The sequence below is a fragment of the Phocoena sinus genome, chromosome 4, assembly GCF_008692025.1.
Source record: "Phocoena sinus isolate mPhoSin1 chromosome 4, mPhoSin1.pri, whole genome shotgun sequence".
NCBI lineage: Eukaryota > Metazoa > Chordata > Mammalia > Artiodactyla > Phocoenidae > Phocoena > Phocoena sinus.
In genome coordinates, this window is record NC_045766.1 from 76218284 (window position 1) to 76237658 (window position 19375).

Consider the following 19375-nt stretch of genomic DNA (forward strand, 5'->3'; position numbering starts at 1 on the left):
ATCACCTGGTGCTGGGAGCTTGGGCATGCTCCTCAGTTTTGCTCACCTCTGTTTCCTCTCATCAGCTGAGAATGGTGATCTCTTGGCAGCTCTCAGCTTTCTTGCCAAACTGCTGTGAGATCTTTGCAGGGAAAGAGCTTGGCACAGCGCCTGGCACGATCTCAACAGGCAGCAGCCACGTTTATTCGAGGTCATAGGTTGTCTTTTCCTTTCTCATTATACCTTTTTTTTAATCAGTCAAATGAAAAGAGATCCCTGGCTGCTCTGGAGACAACCCCCTTGCAGCAGTAATCTGAGTGGTCTCCACTGCTGCCTTGGTTCAGCTCTGTGACCCATGCCCCTCCTACCTGGTCCTCCAGACCCTCCCGGCTTCTATGCAGGGCCACCCACTGCAGTTGGGCTGTTGTGTTCTCCACTGGGTGCCAGTGGGGGCTGAGATCCACCTGTGCTCTGAGTGCACCTAATTCCACTTCTCAGAGTTGTGCTGCAGACAGGTGGCCTGCTCTAACCCATCCCACCCGCTGCCCGCTGCCACCTAACTTTCCAAAGCACAGATCCAGCCACATCCTTCCCCTGCCCCAAACCATCGACATGTCCTCCTTTTCAGCAGAAGGAAACCTCCTGATGCTTCAGGTTCATGCTAAAGTCTCCATGATTTGGCCTTGGTCTTCCTTTGCAGACTCATCTCCTGCTGCCCATTTCTCCAGCCTCGCTAGATTATGCGAGGATGGACAAGGGCCAAGTCTCTGCCTGTGCACTTACCATTCCGACAGTCTGGAATGCGCTTTGCCCCGACGGCTGGGCGAGCTCCTCTTCTTCCCTCAAGGCCCTATTTGAGTTCTACCTTCTACATGAGGATATAGACCTCCATCCCACCGGCATCCTCTCACTTCCCTTTCCCAGGGCACCTTGGAATCTGCTTCCTGCTCATCCTCTCCTCATGCTTCAATCTCTTGTGGGACCATAACCTGCAGGGGAACTGGGACACCCCCTCGTTCATCCTTAAACTGAATGGGATGGCGGATGACCCGATGGTCCTCAGTGCGGCCTTTCAGCGTCTCCTGCCGGAGGCAGGTGTGGGCAGTGGGCTCTGGCAAGCAGGGAGGGCCCGGTTGTGCATCACACACACACACACACACACACACACACACACACACTCTCTCTCTCTCTCTCTCCCTCTCTCTCTCTCTCTCTCTCTCTCTCTCCACCCCTGTCTCCCTCCTCCTTCGCCCCAGAGAGCCAGACAGGAGCAAAGGTCCCTCTAGGACTGCGGGCCTTCCAACAGTCCCAGACCTGGCCCTCTGCCCTTCTTTCTCTCTCCTTCACTCTCTGTCAGCTATTTCATCCCCTCCCACAGTTGCAGCTAATCCTCCTCCCACCATCTGAGCTGGGAAAATGAGCCCTGGACAAGTCCCATAGAAGGCGAGGAGTCTCAAGGGGCGGTCCGCGTGGGTGTGCATTCTCTCTCTCTCACACACGCGCACACACACACACACACATTCACACGGCTCCAGGCACCATTACAGTGACCCCATATTGAGGACCACAGGGAATTGGGGTAGCAGCGGGAGAGAAGGCAACAGAAGCTCTGGCCAAGGCTTTGGGAAAATGCTTTCCTTGTCACTGAGGGTTTCCGAAAATAGCAAGAGTCAGCTTGTGCTGCTCTCCCTCCCCCTCTCCTAGAGCACCCCGCCCCAGTGCCAGTGACAAGCGCTTGGAGACAGGGCGAAATACAGGCTTCCAGTGACCCCTTACCATCCAGACCCCAGGTCCAGGTCACTGTCTCTGCCTAGTGACTTCTCGTGCCATGGGCGACTGTCTCCGCTCCTCTAGTGAACCATAAGCTCCTTGAAGGTAGGGGCCAAACTTTTATCCTGTGACGTTCCACCTCCCTCACATCCTTTATCTATATAGGAACCTGCACATAGTAGGTATTCAGCAAATGCTCAGTAAAGTATTGTATTAACAAATGCATGGGTGAACCTGGGAAGACATTTAAGTGACTAGTTGAATGTTTTATGTACATGAAACTTTCATACAAATGGATTTCATAAAAGACCTACTCTGTGCTAGACTTAGTTCTGGGAGCGTGACAATCATTCTATCCAAGGCAAGGACATATTAGCCATATTTTACAGGTGACAGAACTAAGGTTTGCACTCAGGTCCTGCAGCCTCCCAAGCTCCAGACTTTCCGTGGTACTCTAAAGCCTCAGGAAGGTGGGATGACCTCTGCTATGCACTGCTAGTGGAGAAATTCTATGATTATTTTCATGTCAGACTAGAAAAACATAATAGAAATAGAAATTTCTGTTTGTCTTAGGCGTGTTGGTTGTAGGTATGAGAAACCAAACTGTGTGGAATAGGAATCGTGCTTGGCTAATGATATCTGAGGCCTGAAAAAAAGGGCTTAAATTAGGAGTGAATTATTCAATAATAATAATAATAGCCAACCCTTACACAGCATCTGCTTTGTGGCAGGTGCTGATCTAAGCCTACTAGACAAAATAACTCATTCAATGTTTGCAGCAACTCTGTGAGGGAGGTATTATTATTCTCCCCATTTTACAAACAAGGAACAGACACAGAAGTGTGACGGTCAAACATGAGAAAGACGCCTGGCGGTAGGCAGAGCAGAGCTGATTCTGTCATCAACAGCCCAGGTTCCTGTCTCTCTGCACCACGATCCTTATCATGTGGCTAGAGGTCACCTAAAGATGCAGGGTTGTCCTATCTTCAGGCCAGGCGGGAAAGGAGCCTTCTCAGATACGTCCCCGCAGGCCCCAAGTGACTTCCTTGCGCGTCTCCCTGGCCACTGGTCTGAAGGCCAGGACAGGCCCTGAGCAGGGCAAGCTGCCCCCACCTCACCCCCAGTGATGCACAGGTGCCTTTAGGAAGAAGGAGGGCAAGAATGGACACCCAAGAGGCAATAGTGTGTAGGCGACTCCTGGTCTGACACAACTCCAACAAGCTTAGGCAAAAACAGGGACTTTGATTACAAAGATCTGGGAGCTGGTGGCTCACGGAAGTAGAACGTAGTCAGACCTCAGGAAAGGGCTAGAACTGGGAACTAGAAGGCTGGCAGCGTCCCAGGGAGACTGCTCTCTCCTGCCACTGGTCTCTGACTTCTGCTCCTCTCCTCAGCCCACAGGACAGGTGGAAGACAGCGCCCCCATGGGGCCATTAGTGTTCCAGGTTCCTCTGAAAAGACTGACTTGACCCTGGGGTTGGGGGTGGGAAGCATACACCCAAATGGCCAGGGAGAGCATCTGATTGGTCTGTTTTGACCACGTGACTTCCCTGGGTGCAGGCAGCTATGGTGGGGGGGCGGGGATAAGGTGTGTAAGGCTGCTGAGGGTCCACCCCTTTAACGTGTGGATGGGGGGGTAGATCATTTCCAAAGATGGGGAATTCTTGGGAGTTGGGAAGTCAGGCCCCACCCCAAGGATCTAGAAAGGGTTCAAGAAGTCAGACCCTGTAACCCTCTCAGTGATGTGGAGGTTAACTGCCTCCTTTTTTCACTATGGCAGCCCCTGCTCTGCTGGCATCTCCAGGCCCTGGTTCACGGAGCCCTGGCCATCTGCACCCCATGCTCCGGCCCCATCCCTTGCCACCCGGTTCCTTCTGTCCCTCCTCTGTACCCCTCTTAGGATCTCCCGGCTTCTTTGCCAAGGGCAGAGGAGGTCCTTGAAGGTGGTTGTCAAATAGGCTGGGCACGGCCCCTGTGGCATTGTGAAGTCAACACCTCCGACACCCCGCAGCCTCAGGATCAGAACCCTCACCGGAACAAAGACTCTTCCTGTCTGCTCCCTAATCAGAGTCTGCCTGTCTCTGGGTGACTGTGGTCTGCGAGCCGCTTACATGTCCATCGACTGCTCGGGCTCTCTCTCCCTCTTTTCTCCTCCCTCGCCTGAGCAGAGGAGATGGGAATCCAGGTTCTGCCCTCAGTCCTTCCCGCCCTCATTCCTATGCCGTGTACCCTTCCCTTCTCCTCAAGCAGCAGATGTGCTGTGCTGGGGCCAGGTGGACAGAGTGATATTAATCTAGCAATTATTGATTCAGGAGGGACTTGGAGGACATATTTACATGAAAACCGTAATGTGAGCAGAACTTCTGCTGCGGAAATTAGGTATTTTTAGGCCTGGGGCCTGGGGGAGAAGAAGGGGCCTAGGATGTGCTCCTAATTCAGGCTGGGGGCACTCAGAATCTGGCCACGCAGAGGGCCAGACCTGGGGACTCTGGGAGTGGCAGGGAGGCCTGGGAAAGAAGCGTAGGGCAGGGGGAGGGTTGGGAATAATGGGGGGAGGGCAGCTGCCTTACCACCTTCCATGTCCTGAGAGGCCAAAGGAAGAAAAGCCCCAGCTGAGGTCTAAAAAGAGTATGCTTGCATATGCATTGAACATTGACAATTAGGTGTTAATATCAGTCAGGGTCCCCATAGGAAACAGATGGCACACGCAAACTGGGAAATGTGAGGCCAGTTTAATAAAGGAACTGTTGACAGAGGTGTGGGAAGGGTTTGGGGAACCATATGGGAAGGCTCACTGTGCAATACCCTGGGGCTGATAACCAGGGGGCAGTACACCCCCAGGCCTGAAGGGAGGAAGTGGGGAGCGATTGTGGAAACCTGGAGGCCGAGAAGCTGCAGGAATGAGCTCTGACCTTCTGTGGAGGGACGCAGCGGCCCCTCCTTCCTCCCTCCCTCCCTCCCCCTCCCCATCTTATGCCAGTTCCCCCTATTGACCAGAGGGAAGGGGGCCCCGATGCAGTCCAGACACAGAACGGGGAGGGGGAGGGAGAGTGGAGGAAAGAATAAAAGGCATCCACCGCAAGGGCGCAAGGGGATTTCCCCAGTCCTCCCCGCTCCTCTTCCTTCAGGGCACCAGAATAGCTCTAATTGATGCTCAGTCTCTGCCGGCACTGTTCTAGGCCTTTAAAAGGTAGGGAGGGAGACGCAAGAGGGAGGAGATATGGGGGTGTATGTATATGTATAGCTGATTCACTTTGTTATACAGCAGAAACTAACACACCATTGTAAAGCAATTATACTCCAATAAAGATGTTTAAAAAAAACAAAAAAGGTAATACACTCCAGTATCCATGGGGGATTGGTTCCAGAAACAGCGCGGCCATACCAAAACCCTCCGATGCTCAACTACCTTATATAAAATGGTGTAGTATTTGCATATAACCTATGCACATCCTCTCATATACTTTAAATCATCTCTAGATTACTTATAATACCTAATGCAATGCAAATGCTATGTAAATAGTTGCTGGGAGCATGGCAAGTTCAAGTTTTGCTTTTTGGAACTTTCTGGAATTTTTTTCCCCCAAATATTTTCGATCCACGGTTGGTTAGAGGCAGAACCCACAGATATAGCCACCTGTAACTCCCTTAACTTTTACAACTGCTGAGGGAGTTGATATTGTTATGCTCACTCCCAATTCGGGGAAACTAAGGCAGGGAGAGGTTAAGTATTTTTTCCTAGAGTCGCACAACTGGTAAGGAGAAGGCTGGGATTTAAACTCAGGTTGACTGGCTCCAGAGGGTTGGCCTTGCCTGTTGATTCCACACTCCCCCAAGGCCAGGAATCAGAGTCAAGGAAAGGAGATGATGGGCACCCAGGATAGGACAGCAGTGCCAAGCCCTTTGCAGCAGGAAGGACCCAGCTTAGCGCTGAGGAATAAGTTCTAGTGAACAAGTGTGTGAAACATCGCTTCAGGGAATAAGTTTGAGCCAAACCTCCCTCCCAGAGGGTCTCTGCTCAGAGAGATGGCCAGGCTCTCCTGGGGAGGGACAGAATTGAGCCTGAGAATGAAGGAATGAAAGAGGTGCTCCGGGGACTAATGACCCGTCGGGTGCAGGATGGGGTAGGGTAAGGGTGCATGGACGGTGTAGTCACTGGGGTACTTCTGGAAGCCTTGCAGCAATGCAGTGATAGGTTTTAATACCATTGCACACACAAGTGAGGAAACTTAAGAAGAAAATCATCCTAATGTAGCTTTCCAGACCTTGAGTAAGTAGTGGCAGTAGGGAGGGAAGAGAGAGGAGGGGTTAGGAGCAAAAAGAGCATGAAGGAAACCCAGGGGCCTCTGGGGCTTGGGGAGGCTCATCACAATCACCTTTGGGATCACTTACCTGCTGGCCCCAGGACTCCGCCCCCAGTGGAAGTGATTCTGATTTGCTCCTATCCCAACGGGGAATCCCTGATCTAGTTCAACCTTTCACTTCACAAATAATGAAAGTGACATCAAAGAGGTCACTGAGTGGGTTAAGGACATGTGAGGGATGTGGGATCAACAGGGCTTGGTGACACATTGGATGGCCCGGGGAAGGAAAGAGGCGGGAACTGATTCAGAGGGTCTGGTCAGGCTCCAGAGGAACCGTTGGGCAGCTCCATATTACAAGTTTCAGGGAACCAACACTAATTTTTAAAAGGTTTTTAAAATTTTTATTGAATAGGTATTAAACATATTTAATATTCAAAAATGAAAATAAAATAAAAAGGTATATATTGAGAAGACTGGATCACCATTTTGCTACTTTTAAGTAACCATTTTTTAAAGAATTAGTTTTGGTTTATTTTTCCATTGTATTGTAATGCTAATACAGCAAATATAAATATATATTCTTATTTCTACCCTCTTTTTAAAGAAATTTATCTATTATTTATTTTTATTTTTGGCTGCGTTGGGTCTTCGTTGCTGCGCACGGGTTTTTCTCTAGTTGCGGCGAGCGGGGGCTTCTCTTATTGCGGAGCACGGGCTCTGGGCACACGGGCTCAGCAGTTGTGGCTCATGGGCTCTAGAGCACAGGCTCAGTAGTCGTGGCCTACAGACTTAGTTGCTCTGCGGCATGTGGGATCTTCCCGGACCAGGGCTTGAACCCATGTCCCCTGCATTGGCAGGCGGATTCTTAACCACTGCATCACCAGGGAAGTCCTCTACCCTCTTTTTTTACCCAAAAGGTGCTATTACACTGTTCTGCACCTTTCTTTTTTCATTTAATATACCTGGAGATTCCTCCATAGCAAAATCTGGAGCAAACCCCCATTCTTTTCTGGAGCTGCATCATATTCCCTTCCAAAGACATAGCGTGGCTTATTTAGGGAGTCTCCAGTTGCTGGATATTTGGTTGTTTCCTGTCTTTTGTTATTTCAAAAAATACCACAAGGAATAATCTTGTGCATAAGTCACTTTGCCTGTGTGCAGGTGCGCTTATAGTCTATTTTTGTTTCTTAACTAACTGTGGTGAAGGAGCAGGTTTTACCTTTCAATTTACAATCTGTCGCAGATGGATACTTATGTAAAATTCAATAAAAGCAAATTCCTTGAGGAGTGAATTGAAAAAAAAAATCTAGGCAAAATACAAGTCCACATATTTTGTTATTACATCCAATAGACATAAAAATTGCTCTGTCGGGTTTCCCTGGTGGCACAGTGGTTGAGAGTCCGCCTGCTGATGCAGGGGACACGGGTTCGTGCCTGGGTCTGGGAAGATCCCACATGCCGCGGAGCGGCTGGGCCCGTGAGCCATGGCCGCTGAGCCTTGCGCGTCCAGAGCCTGTGCTCCGCAACGGGAGAGGCCACAACAGTGAAAGGCCCGCGTACCGAAAAAAAAAAAAAAAAAAAAATTTGCTCTGTCAAATTACTATAAAGGTTTTAAAAACCACTCTCCAAATTCATTTTATCTTATCTCAGACTGGTCACAGCTGTGGATCGGGCGACCACTTTACTCCCAGGAATTAGGTCAAAGGGTAAATGCCTCTGTTGTTTTGCCAGATGTTGCCAAATCCCTCTCCATCGGGTTGTACAATTTTGCCCACCCACCAGCAGTACATGAGAGCGCCCCTTTTTCCACTGCGTCACCAAGAGCTGTCATCTCACTTGGATATGTGCTAAACTGACAGGTGAACAACGATATCTCAGTCCAAGTTTTCATTTGTGTTGCTCTTATTATGAGTGAGAATAGCGTCGTTCATATTTTTAAGTCCTGTTTGTATTTATATTCTTTGCCATTTTTCTACTGGACTGTTGGTCTTTCTCCTCTTAATTCTCAGGAATTCTTTGTATATTAGGAATATTAGCCCCTTGTCTCTGACATGAACTGCAAATCTTTTTCCCTTTCTTGCCATTTGCCGTTTGATTTTGCTTGATGTTTGCTTTGGGGAGAGAGGGAGCATGCAGAAGTTTGTGGGTTTTATGTAGTTAAATTTGTCAATCTTTTCTTTAATACCTTCTGGATTTGGAGTCGTGGTTCTCCACTCCAAGGTTATGAAGAATTCTGCCCACATTTTCTTCTAGTATTTTTCTGGTTTTATCCTTAACATTTAAACCTTTCATCCAGTGGAATTTTTCCTAGTTGGTGTGAGTTATGGATCTAAATTTATCTTTTTACAAATGACTACCCACTTGTCCTAACTCCATTTATTAAAATCCCTAAGATACCACCTTTATCATTAAAATAAATTTTAAGCCATTTGGGATCATAATAGAAAAATCTCTATAATTTGTCAGTTTTGTCCAGAATACCATTACAAGGGAAATTAGCTTTCAAGGTATGATCTATAACTTTACATTACTAGAGCAGAGCAAACTCTTAAGTATTGCAAAAAAAATTAAATTTATTTAAACAGACAAACAAACAGATCCCGTGGGGCTACCGACAGGCACGGAGGAGATCGGGAGAGGTGGGCGCTGCTGAGGGAGCGTGTGGTGAGAGTGAGTGTTTGCATTTCAGGTCTCTCCCCAGCCTGCCTCCAGGAGCTGAGAGTACAGAGGGGCCCACCATGGTGTTCCCGGGACCCCTGGCTATCACCCTGCTGCCGCCCAGCCTCACACTGCTGGTGGTGCACCTCGCCAGCTCCCAGGATGTCGCCAGTGAACCCAGCAGTGAGCAGCAGCTGTGCTCCCTGAGGGAACACCCCATCGTGGCCTTTGCAGGTGAGAGCCACTTCCCTCTCGGTCCTTTTTTGCAATGACTGTGTCCTGAAGGACTTAGTGTCTCTTTGGCTGTTGGAAGTCATTTCTTGTAGGGTACGGGAGACTCTTCCTCTGGGGATAGATGTAAGAAGGATGGGCAGCCATGGGCTCGAGGGATCTGATTTTAGTCTCCAGACAATTTGTTCAGGCCCTTCATCCATTCTTCCCTGGGGGAGGAGGTGGTCTTTCTCTGGAATTCCTTTGCCGGAGAATGAGGTTATAGGTGCCCGGGGTGCTGTAGCCAAGGGTTGGTTGGTCATCTTGTGCTTCCAGCTCTTCTGGAAGCACAAGCTCTATTTCTTGGCTACCCTGGGAAAGAATGAAGCTGACTCACTCATTAGGAAGTGCCTAGAGATCTCTGGAAAGGTTCCCTGTGCTGTAAGATGGCTGCAGGGATGCCTGTCTTTGGCGCCTTGGGAGCCCCCAGGGAAAGGGGCCTTGATGACAAATAACTCCTTCTGTCAAGGGAGGGCATGAGAGTGTCTTATCATAGTCTTTCCCAGACTAGAGTTTGTGAATCACTGGACATATTCTGAGGGGTCCATAAGTTCTCAATAAGTTTCTAAAATTAGTATATACATTTGATGATAATCTAAAATCATAACAAAACACAAATCCTGGAGCATCCTGCATGTTCTCCCTCAACCTATTAGCCAGTTTGGTGGTCACTGGGGGTGTTAGGACCACATCGACACTTCAGGATCCATCACCTCCATGATGGAGCTCACACTGGGATCTGCAGATGTGGTCTCAGGGGTCCCCATGTTCTTAAGTGATAAACACCCATCCTATTTCCTCTTCACAATAACACTGGCAGCGAGGCAGGGCAAGGGCTGTCACCTCTGTTTACAAATGGGGAGGGCTGAGGTGTAGACGGTTGGAGCGACTTGTCAGAGCCAGATCTCCACGTCTGCCTCCTGACTCCATCCCGGGCTCTTCCCATTCCCCGCCGCAAAGGGACCAGGTGCGTCCACCGTCAGATGCGTGGCAGCCCATCCTCTGTGATTCCACACAGCCAGCTGAGAGAGGCAAGATGGAAACCAGAGTGGAGAAATGAATCCATAAGACCGAGGCGGGCATGGGATTCGGCGGGTGGGGAAGGCAGTATGGATAGGAGTTGGGGCAGCGAGGTGGGGAGGCTGGAGGCGTTTCAGATGTGTGGGATTCCCAGCTGTGGGCTGGCTCCTGTCTCGGGGAGGAGGGTTTCCAGCTGTCTTCTCCGTGCTGTCTTGTTTGAGCTGGGATCTGAGGCTTCGAAGGCTTAAGTGGATTAGAGCAAATTAGTAATGTCCTTAAACCTACAAAACGCACGCACACCCTCTGACTTCTGATGGCTCCTGGAGGCTGTCACTGCAGGGAGGGACCAAGGAGCAGAATCCTGAGCGTGTCCCCATGCGGGGGCTGCCTGTGGCAGCTCCTAATGAGCCCTTTCTTCTCAGGGGCTTTGCTGGGGCACGGTTGGCCTGGCTGATCCTGGGGCCATGGACAATGGAAGGAGAGCAGGGAAATCCCTGTCACCCAGCCAGGCTGATCTGTACTGGAACAAACTGGCTGGTGATGGGAGGAGGGTGGAGAGGTGGAGGATGTGTTCCTTGAAAGCCTGGCTTCCTTGACACCATTCTGATCTTCAGCTGTAAATTACTTGAATGAACCTGACTTCCCACCCCGCCCCCTTTCAGAAGGAAGGAATGAGGCCCAGAGTGACATAGGCAGTTGACACAGAGTGACTAAGAAATCCCCTGAGCCCCAGGTGAGCAGAGATGGTCCGTCCTAGACTGACAGCCCTGGAGACAGGCGTCATCTCTGTTTTTTCCTCCTCAGGCCTCCTGGCCTCCCCAAAATTCACCCGTTCCCTCTTTCTGCTGGCTTTGGGTTTTCCTGTCTATTGGCCAAATTTTTCTTGGGCCCCTGACCCAATACCTGACTCCAGGCACGGAGCTGGACGCTGCGGGGCCTCAGAGGTGAAGAAGTTTCCTTTGAGTACTCATGTCCCCGTTGTTCCTTAAATGTCGCTCCCTTTGGTCTCCCAGTGCAGTTAGTCCTGGATGAGGGCTGGTCCTCTTGTCTCCCCACATCCTTTAGTTCTGCTGGGCACAGACTAGGGACTCCATTCATGTTGGGTGACTATGTTCTGGGTGATGCCGTGTTCCAGAGAAGCTGCCATAATCCAAGCCCGCACCAACCCCCAGCTTCCAGATGTTACATTTTACTTCTGACAGTTGAGTAGGCTTCTGACCCTGTAGCTGTGAGTTTCCCTCTCCCCTGACACCTGGCTGATCTGTGAATAACCCCTAAATACCCCAGAGGAGCTGCCAGTTGCAGAATCTGACAGACGTTTTTCTGTTTTGTAAGGTTAAATTTTCTCCTATGGGTTTCTTTTAAGGGGATCCACCTGTGTTTCTCTCCCGCCTGCACGTTATTCCTTTTGACACAGCTTGGTCTTTCGAGGTGGCAGGGAGAAGCCAGTATGGAGTTAACACTGGCAGTGGTTAATCCACAAAGTGGGTAATTGAATTGACTATAATTAAAATCACAGGCACGTCATGGAGAATGTCATTTTTCTCTTAAAGTCACTGTCCAAAGCGTTCACTGCACATGGAGCTCAGAACGTGCTCGGTGTTTTAACAACAGCCTTCCCTCTGGTCCTGTTTGCCTGTGTAATAAGAGGAAGCTGGCTCCCTTCCAAAGACAGCTCCCCCAGGATCACCTCGCTGTGCCCGCTGCGTCTCCCCCCTTGCCCCTTCCCCCTTGCCCTTGTCAGTCACTTCGGGGTAAGAAAGAGGGACAGAAACGGGAAGGGACCGCCCCCCCTCCTCCACCCCCACCTCCCACTGTCTTCCTGGCTCCTGCCCTGTTTCCTCTTCCTCTCCCTTCTCCCCAAGAAAGGGTTGGAATGAAGGCTGAGCTGAGCCATCTCCAGATGGAGTTTCTCCTGGTTTGCCGCAGACCAGTCATGCCACGTCTTCCCCTGTTCAGCTGCCCACATCTGGAATACCCCTGTCAGAATGGAAGAAGGGGATTAAAGTGCAAGCTAGTTGCTACTATTGGAGAGCACCCAGTATGCTGGGGATGGCAACCCCTCTCTCTCTCTCTCTCACACACACACACACACACACACCCCACCCGGAAAACAGATGAGCACATTCAGAGTGACAAAAACGTGCAGTATGAATGGAACACGAAGGGTGGAGAGAATATGGAACAAAATAAGATCAGGATGGAGAGGTTATAATCCAGGAAGGCTTCCTGGAGAAGGAGGACCCTTGGCTTAGTCTCTAAGGTACCATGATATCCTATCAGGATTTCTGAGAGCAGCCCTGAGGTCAGCTAAAAACCCGGCCTACCCGACTCCACATCCACTCCTTATACTGTGATCACCCAAATGCCATTGCAACTTCGTGATGGTTCTTGCCAACCTATAGTCACCTGCTGAGGGCAGAGGCAGACACGAAGGATTTGCTTCATTTTGCTGTAGTTTTTCTTTCTCCTTTTTTTTAATCGTCCATATCACAGTTTTCTGAAAAACATCCAACTCGCAAAACCTTCAGTTCTCCAGGGAGCGATTAAGTGTTTGCCTGCCATGCAGAAATGAAGCGTTGCTTTTACTCTGTAGTGGAGGGATAATGAGCACTGATTTATTTCCCTTGGATGACACACACACACACACACACACACACACACACACACACACACACACACACACACTACTCTGGGCCTTCTGGGAGCCAGTTACTAATACACTGTGAGGAAGAAATCTCAGGGCCTCCTCACATTCCCCTCATCTTTACCCTATCGGCGTGAAAGTTCCTCTGCCCCACAGCTTTCTCTCTTTACTGGTCAGTTCCCTCACATCCATGAAGAAGGGGCTGAAGGAGAGCTATTAAGAGGCTGTGAGCCAAGATGGGGGAAGTGGTTCTCCATTTGGAGGGAAAGTCAGCTGGGCACTGTTCCCCAGGTGTACCCTCTCCAGACCACTGCCCCATCCATCCAGAGGGCTTGGAGGTCTCCTCTGCCCACCTGGTCCCCATGAAAGACTTTGGCCTTGGCTGGGAAGATTCTTCTTGGAGACAGAGATGGGCACTGCCCACCCACCTTCCATTCCTTCCACCTCTGTGGAGTCTTGTCTGAAAACCTGAGGCTTCTTGTACAAAAGGGAGTTGACGATTATTCATACATTCATTCAAATACTTCCAGCTGCTGGGAGGAGGCTAGAGCTCCCAGAAGCAAGATTGTCCTTGTCCCCCAGGGCAAACTACCAGATTAGACACCCAGTGAGATAGGAGCTTTGATGGCAGTCAAGAAGAGGTCTATGGGAGCCCGTCACCTTGTGTGGGGGAGTCAGGGAAGGCTTCTTGGAGGAGGTGGGGTGGGGACAAACAGGAATTGTTCCACTGAGGAACAATAGAATTGCAAAGGTTTGCAGGCTCTTGAGGGATAGATCTGGAGATGTGCACTGTGTTCTGGTTGAGTGTGGCTGGAGTGGAGGGTTTAAGGGGGAATGTATAAGCAGAAGCTTCATTCTTTCAGTGGATCACTAGATCACTAATGTGCCAGGCATTCATTCTACTTGGGAGGACAGTGCGGCCAGAACCCAAAGGAGTTGGGACTTTTCCTGGAGGAAACTGGGAGCTATTAAAGAGTTCTAAGCTAGAGAGTGACATAACCAGATTTGCATTTTAGAGAGATCACTTTGTTGCCTTGTGGGAAATGGGCTGGAGGGGCAAGAGTGCAAGCCATGCCAGTTAGGATGCTGTTGGCACCAGTCCAGGCAAGAGATGATGGTGGCTTGGCTGGGGGATAGGGTGCAGAGGGCGAGATGGATGGATTTCAGAGAACGGACAGGATTTGCCAGTATGTTTGGTGTGGCTGGTGAGGGTCTCGGGGGGTCAAGGATGATTACAGGTGTCCCTTTGTGCAGCTAGGGGTTGGGTGGAGCCCTTCTCTGAGCTAGGGAACAAAGCAGGAGCAGTGACACCACCCCCACTCCCAGTCCCCCAGCAGGCTGCTCACAGAGGTAGGCAGGCAGAACCCAGGTCTCCGGGGTGCCCCTGCCTCACTGCAGCCCTTCCGTTCTTGGGTCCGATGCTGGTGCAGCTGGGAGCCCCTGGGCCAACAGTAACCAAATGGCTGCTTCTCCCTCCCCCAGATCTGAAGCCATGGGTCTCTAACTTCACCTACCCTGGAGCCCAAGATTTCTCCCAGCTCGCTCTGGATCCTTCCAGAAACCAGCTCATCGTGGGAGCCAGGTAATGAGGTACAGGAGGGTTGGGGCCAGGACTGGGGGATCAATTCTAAGCGATTGAGTGGAGGGGATATCATTTGGCATGACCCTCTGTGGGCAGACCCTCACCCTGGGCTCCTATTCCACCCTACCAGGCCCTCTCTGTGTCTGTCTGAACGTCAGTCCCCCAGGAAAGGAAGCAGTGGATGGGTGGGTGGGGGGAGGTGGGAAGGAAGTGACCTCCAGATCTCAGCAAGCCGCATTCCTCAGGGTCTGGTAGTTATTAAGGGCAGGAATGCCTGCTGGCAACCTCCCAGCCCCTGTCCCTGCCATCCTGCCAGGACCTACCTAGCTGGTGTCCTCCCCATGCAGAGAAGGTGCCCAGGAGCCCCCTGCTGGCGGGCTGGCTGCCTGCACCTGGGACATGGGACACGGGCCATGTGCTTCTTTTATGAAGGACCTCACCTCCCTGTTGCCTGATATCAGTTAGCCCCACTGCCCAGGTCTGGTATTCAAGGGGTAATACACTCTAGGGAGGACTTGTAGAGACTTTACAGAGCAGAGTAGGAGGAGAGAGTCCTCAAAATCATAGACCTTCAGCTCCGGTAGGGAAGGGAGCTTAGAGATGGTCTGTTCCAGTGGGACCAGAAGCATCAGCAGCATTGGGAAACTTGTTAGAAGTCAAATTCTTGGGCCCTACCCCAGACTGGATGAGTCAGAAACTCTGGAGGTGGGGCCCAGCAACCTGTGTTTTAACAAGTGCTCCAGGTAAGCCTGATGCACACTGGAGTCTCAGAATCACTGGCCTAATCCAACTGTCCTCAATTTCAACATGAGGAAGCAGAGGCTGGAGTGGGGAAGGTGACCTTCCCAAGACCACGTAAACAAGATGACAACAGAGTCTGGGGACGAGAACCCAGGTCCCCTAACCTCAGGGCTAGAGTTTTTTCTGCCAACCCACGTTACCACCTCCAACTGCACTGCTGTTTTTCAGAAGCTCTCCGCCCCAGAGGTTCTGATTCAGCAGGTCTGGGGTGAGGGAGGATGGTCACTGGGTTGGATGCCTCCAGGCTCCACTGTGTAGCTGACCATCCTTGACTTCTGGGCTTTCCTGAGTGGCCCCACCCCTTCATTTGCCACGTGAAAAGGAGGCAAGTCGAGGACGGAGCTCTGGACCAGATGAGCTGCGTTCTTGTCCTGGGTAATCTTGACCTGGGAGCCTCAGTTTCCTCATCCGTAAAGTCCGGGTTATGTGATGCTGCCAACATCACAGGGCTATTAAGAAGCTGGGGCTGAATGCATTTTATTTTTTTAATTTTGAAATTAACTTATTACTTTGCACCATTGATGTGTGTTATGGTATAACATTCAGAAGGTACAAAAGTGAAAAGCAGGGCCAGCCCACTATACACCAAGCAAGACCCCTCACTGGAGGCGTGCCCTGTGGTGAGTTTGCATGTCCTCTCAAAAGTAATCTCTACATATGCAAGTATACAAGAGTGTGGACCTTATTTTCCAAGCAAAGAGAATCATTGTTTTACTTTTTATGTTGAGATAGTGGTAGATTTACGTGCAGTTGTAAGAAATAATACAGAGATCGCATCCTTATATCCTTCACCCCATTCCCCCCCACACAGTGGTAACATCTTGCATAGCCATAATACAACACTGCAGTCAGGAAACTGACATTAACGCCATCCTTCCACCTGATTCAGAGTCCACCAGCTTTACATATATAGTTTTTAGACTCCTGATGCCTTTGAAATAAGTAAGACAGAGAAAGACAAACACCGAATGTTATCATTTATATGTGGAATCTAAAAAATAAAACAAACGAATTAATATAGCAAAACAGAAACAGACTCACAGATATTGAGAACAAACTACTGGTTACCAGTGGGGGGAGGAAAGGAGGGGGGCGAGATAGGAGTCGGGGATTAAGAGAAACTATTATCTATAGAATAAATAGGCCACGAGAGTAAACTGTACAGCACAGGGAAATAAAGCCAATATTTTATAATAACTTTAAATGGAGTATAAGCTATAAAAATGCTGAATCACTATGCTGTACACCTGAAACTACTGTAACATTGTAAATCAACTAGACAATTAAATAAATAAATAATAGAATCCTGGTGCCTTTGCTCTGAACCTTGTGGAAGCATTTTGAAAGCTGCCATTCATTCTGCACCTGCCATGTGCCCGGCACTATTTTATGTGTCCAATGTGCAGTAAGACATCTAAAACGTGTAGTAAATCAGGCACGTAATAAGTCGTGTAATCTTCACAGTAACCCCAGGCAGTAGGTTCTGTGATTATCCCCATTGTATGGACCAGGAAACTGAAACGCAGGAGGGTTAAGTCACTGGCCTGCGTTCACACTGCTCTTCCTGATACTTTTCCCCCACATGGGGTGAGGGGAGCCATACCTTTGCCTGGGTCCTTGAGCCTGGCTGTGCCCACAGAGAACCAGGGGAAAACCTGGACTGGGTCCCTTGCACCCCTTACAGCAAATGAAGTGGGTCCTCAGCTTCTTCCTTCTCCCCCTTTCTCTTGGAGCTTCTTTCCTTCTTCCTTCTCTTCTCCCTGACATGTTCCCCCTTCTCTGTGACCCCCTGGGCCTCTGGAATTCCGGCTAGGGAAATATTTTATTCATTTATGCCCCGCCTTGTTGCGTAAGGGGTTCAGGATGGTCAGGCTTCAGAGATTTCTCTCTGTTCTTATCTCCCAGAGAAGCAGACTTCGATGTGATGAATGATTCTTGTTGAGATAAAAATGAATAAAGTTTTGCAATGTTTCCTCTAATTTTTTAAAGCTGTGAGCAGATGCCTGTGTTACCTGAGCAGACAGCTGGGGCAGAGCCTTAAGCTGGAGCCCATCCATCTCCAGGCTGGGAGGGTGGGGGCAGAGGAGGGGCCTGGGGAGGGACCTCAGAGGCCTGTAGCCAAGGTCCCCTAGTGAGGCCCACCAGGACAGAAAAGCAGCCGAGTGGATCCTGGACCCAGAGCCAGAGGTGTCTCCTTCAGGCCCCTGGATTCTTTCATCAGGGCCTCTCCCTCTCTCTCTGGCCCACTCTACAACCTTTCCCTTCATTTCTCAGCACAGCTAAGGTAGGCCAGAACTTTCTAAAGCAATCATTCCTGAAAACTTCAGGAACCAAGAGGAATGGCCAGAAGAAGATGTAAGAAGGAAAGAAAATTCTTAGGACAAACCCAAACTTTACATCTGTTTGACATTAATAAAGCCTTTCAACGTGCGTCACACCATTCCTCTGTCTCCACGGCCCTATGAAATAAGAATGGCAGGCATTAGTTTCTCCATTTTGCAGATGTGGGCACTGAGTCCCTCAGAAGGCCCCCAGCAAGTGGCTGAGCTGGAATTCTCCCTGCCTCTGCCACAGGGGCTACTCTGAACCAGCAATCACTTTCATGTGGCTCTCTGACCAGGGGGTCCTGCCACCCTCCGAGTCCACGCATGGTGCCTAGTGGCTCCAGAGTCCGTGCAAAGCAGGTTCAGCAGCGCCTGACACCATGAGCGCTCAGTAAGTGGGCGATAGTCACAGTAGTGATGGCATCATCATTATTATTATTTCAGATTTTTGTTTTTTTAATTAAGACTTTATTTTTTTAGAGCAGTTTTCGGTTGGCAGCAAACTTGACAGGAAGGTACAGAGAGTTCCCATAGACACCCCCGCCCCACACAGGCCCAGCTTCCCTCGCCACCAGTAGCCTCCACCGCAGGTGCATTTGATGAACCTACACTGGGACATCATCACTCAAAGCCCAGAGTTTACCTTAAGGTTCACTCTTGGTGGTGTACATTCTGTGGGTCTGGACAAATGTATAATATCACGTACTCATCATTAGAGTAACATACCTAGTAGTTTCACTGCCCTAAAAATCCCCTGTGCTCTGCCTGTTCATCCCCGCCGCCACCCCACCCCCTGGCAACCGCTGATCGTTTTAATGTCTCCATAGTTCTGCCTTTTCCCAGAATATCATATAATGAAATCATACAGCATATAAACTTTCCAAATTGGCTTTTTTCACTTAGTAGTATGTACTTAAGCTTCCCCTACGTCTTTCCATGGCTCGATAGCTCATTTCTTTTTAACACTGAATAATATTCCATTGTCTTGATGCACCACAGTTTACCCACGCAACTACTGAAGGACATTTTGGTGGCTTCCAAGTTCTGGCAATTATGAATAAAGCTGTTATAAACATCCGTGTGCAGGTTTTTGTGTGGATATAAGTTTCCTTATTTAAGGTTTTCGAGCAGCAGGCTGATATGATGAAAGCAGTGTTTGAGGAGGATGAATCTGGCAGCCCCGTGCAGGTGGCGATGTGGAGGAGAGGAAACACGAGGTGGCAGAGGGGCAGTTTGGGCAAGAGGAGACAGGCTGGGCCGGGGAGGTGGCCGAGGGACGGAGGAAGATGACCTGCCTGGGTCCCCACAAGAGCTCCATGAGGCTTTATGTTGAACAGAAACAGGTTCCATGGTTGGGAAGGGGGTGTGGGAGGCTGTGCCCTGGGCCTGCTGGGATGGCGGGGAACAGAGACAGCGTGGGCTTTGGGAGCAGATGCGTCTGGGTTTCAATCCCACATCCTGCACTTACTATCTCTATGATTAGGGCCATTTACCCAAACTGTTTCCTCTTCTGTAAAATGGAGTTTTCTCTCTACTCCCGGCGTGGCAGTGCAGATTAAATGAGCAAATGGAGGTGAAGCTCTCCCTGGGGTCGGCCCACTGTCAGCCGTCTGCAGTCGGCACCCAGTCCTGGCACCCCATGAGGCAGGAGCCAGGAAGCTGTTCCTGGAGACCTACCTGCAGAACCAGCCTGACTTACCATCTCTGTTTCTGTTTTCACAGGAACTACCTCTTCAGACTCAGCCTTGCCGATGTCTCCCTCCTTCAGGTACATTTGCTTCCCTTCCCTGTAATTTCCCTGGTATTTGGGGGCGGGGCCAGGGCAGCACAAGGAGTGAGATTCAGAATTCAACCCCCAGGGTTGAAAACAGGAGCCCTGTGTTCTTTTCACTGGCTGTGGACTCACACTGGCAGTGGGGGTAATGGCTGGGAAGATATTTGGAAGTGGGGGCGTGGCCACAGAAACACGGGGGCACACGCAGGGCTCCTGCGTTGTGAGGACAGGAGCTAGGTGCTCCTG

The 19375-nt window shown here is 50.1% G+C and overlaps 1 protein-coding gene across 4 annotated transcripts in view; it reads left to right on the plus strand.

Moving 5' to 3' along the window:
• The window catches only part of SEMA5B (semaphorin 5B), a 124464-nt gene that overhangs the window by 73923 nt on the left and 31166 nt on the right, over positions 1-19375 (plus strand). For all 4 annotated transcript variants that reach the window (XM_032631621.1, XM_032631623.1, XM_032631624.1 and 1 more), the window contains exons 2-4: positions 8743-8945; positions 14131-14230; positions 19078-19123. In XM_032631621.1, the coding sequence (XP_032487512.1) occupies positions 8792-8945; positions 14131-14230; positions 19078-19123 (300 nt within the window). In that variant the 5' untranslated portion in view covers positions 8743-8791. The remainder of the gene's footprint in view (positions 1-8742; positions 8946-14130; positions 14231-19077; positions 19124-19375) is intronic.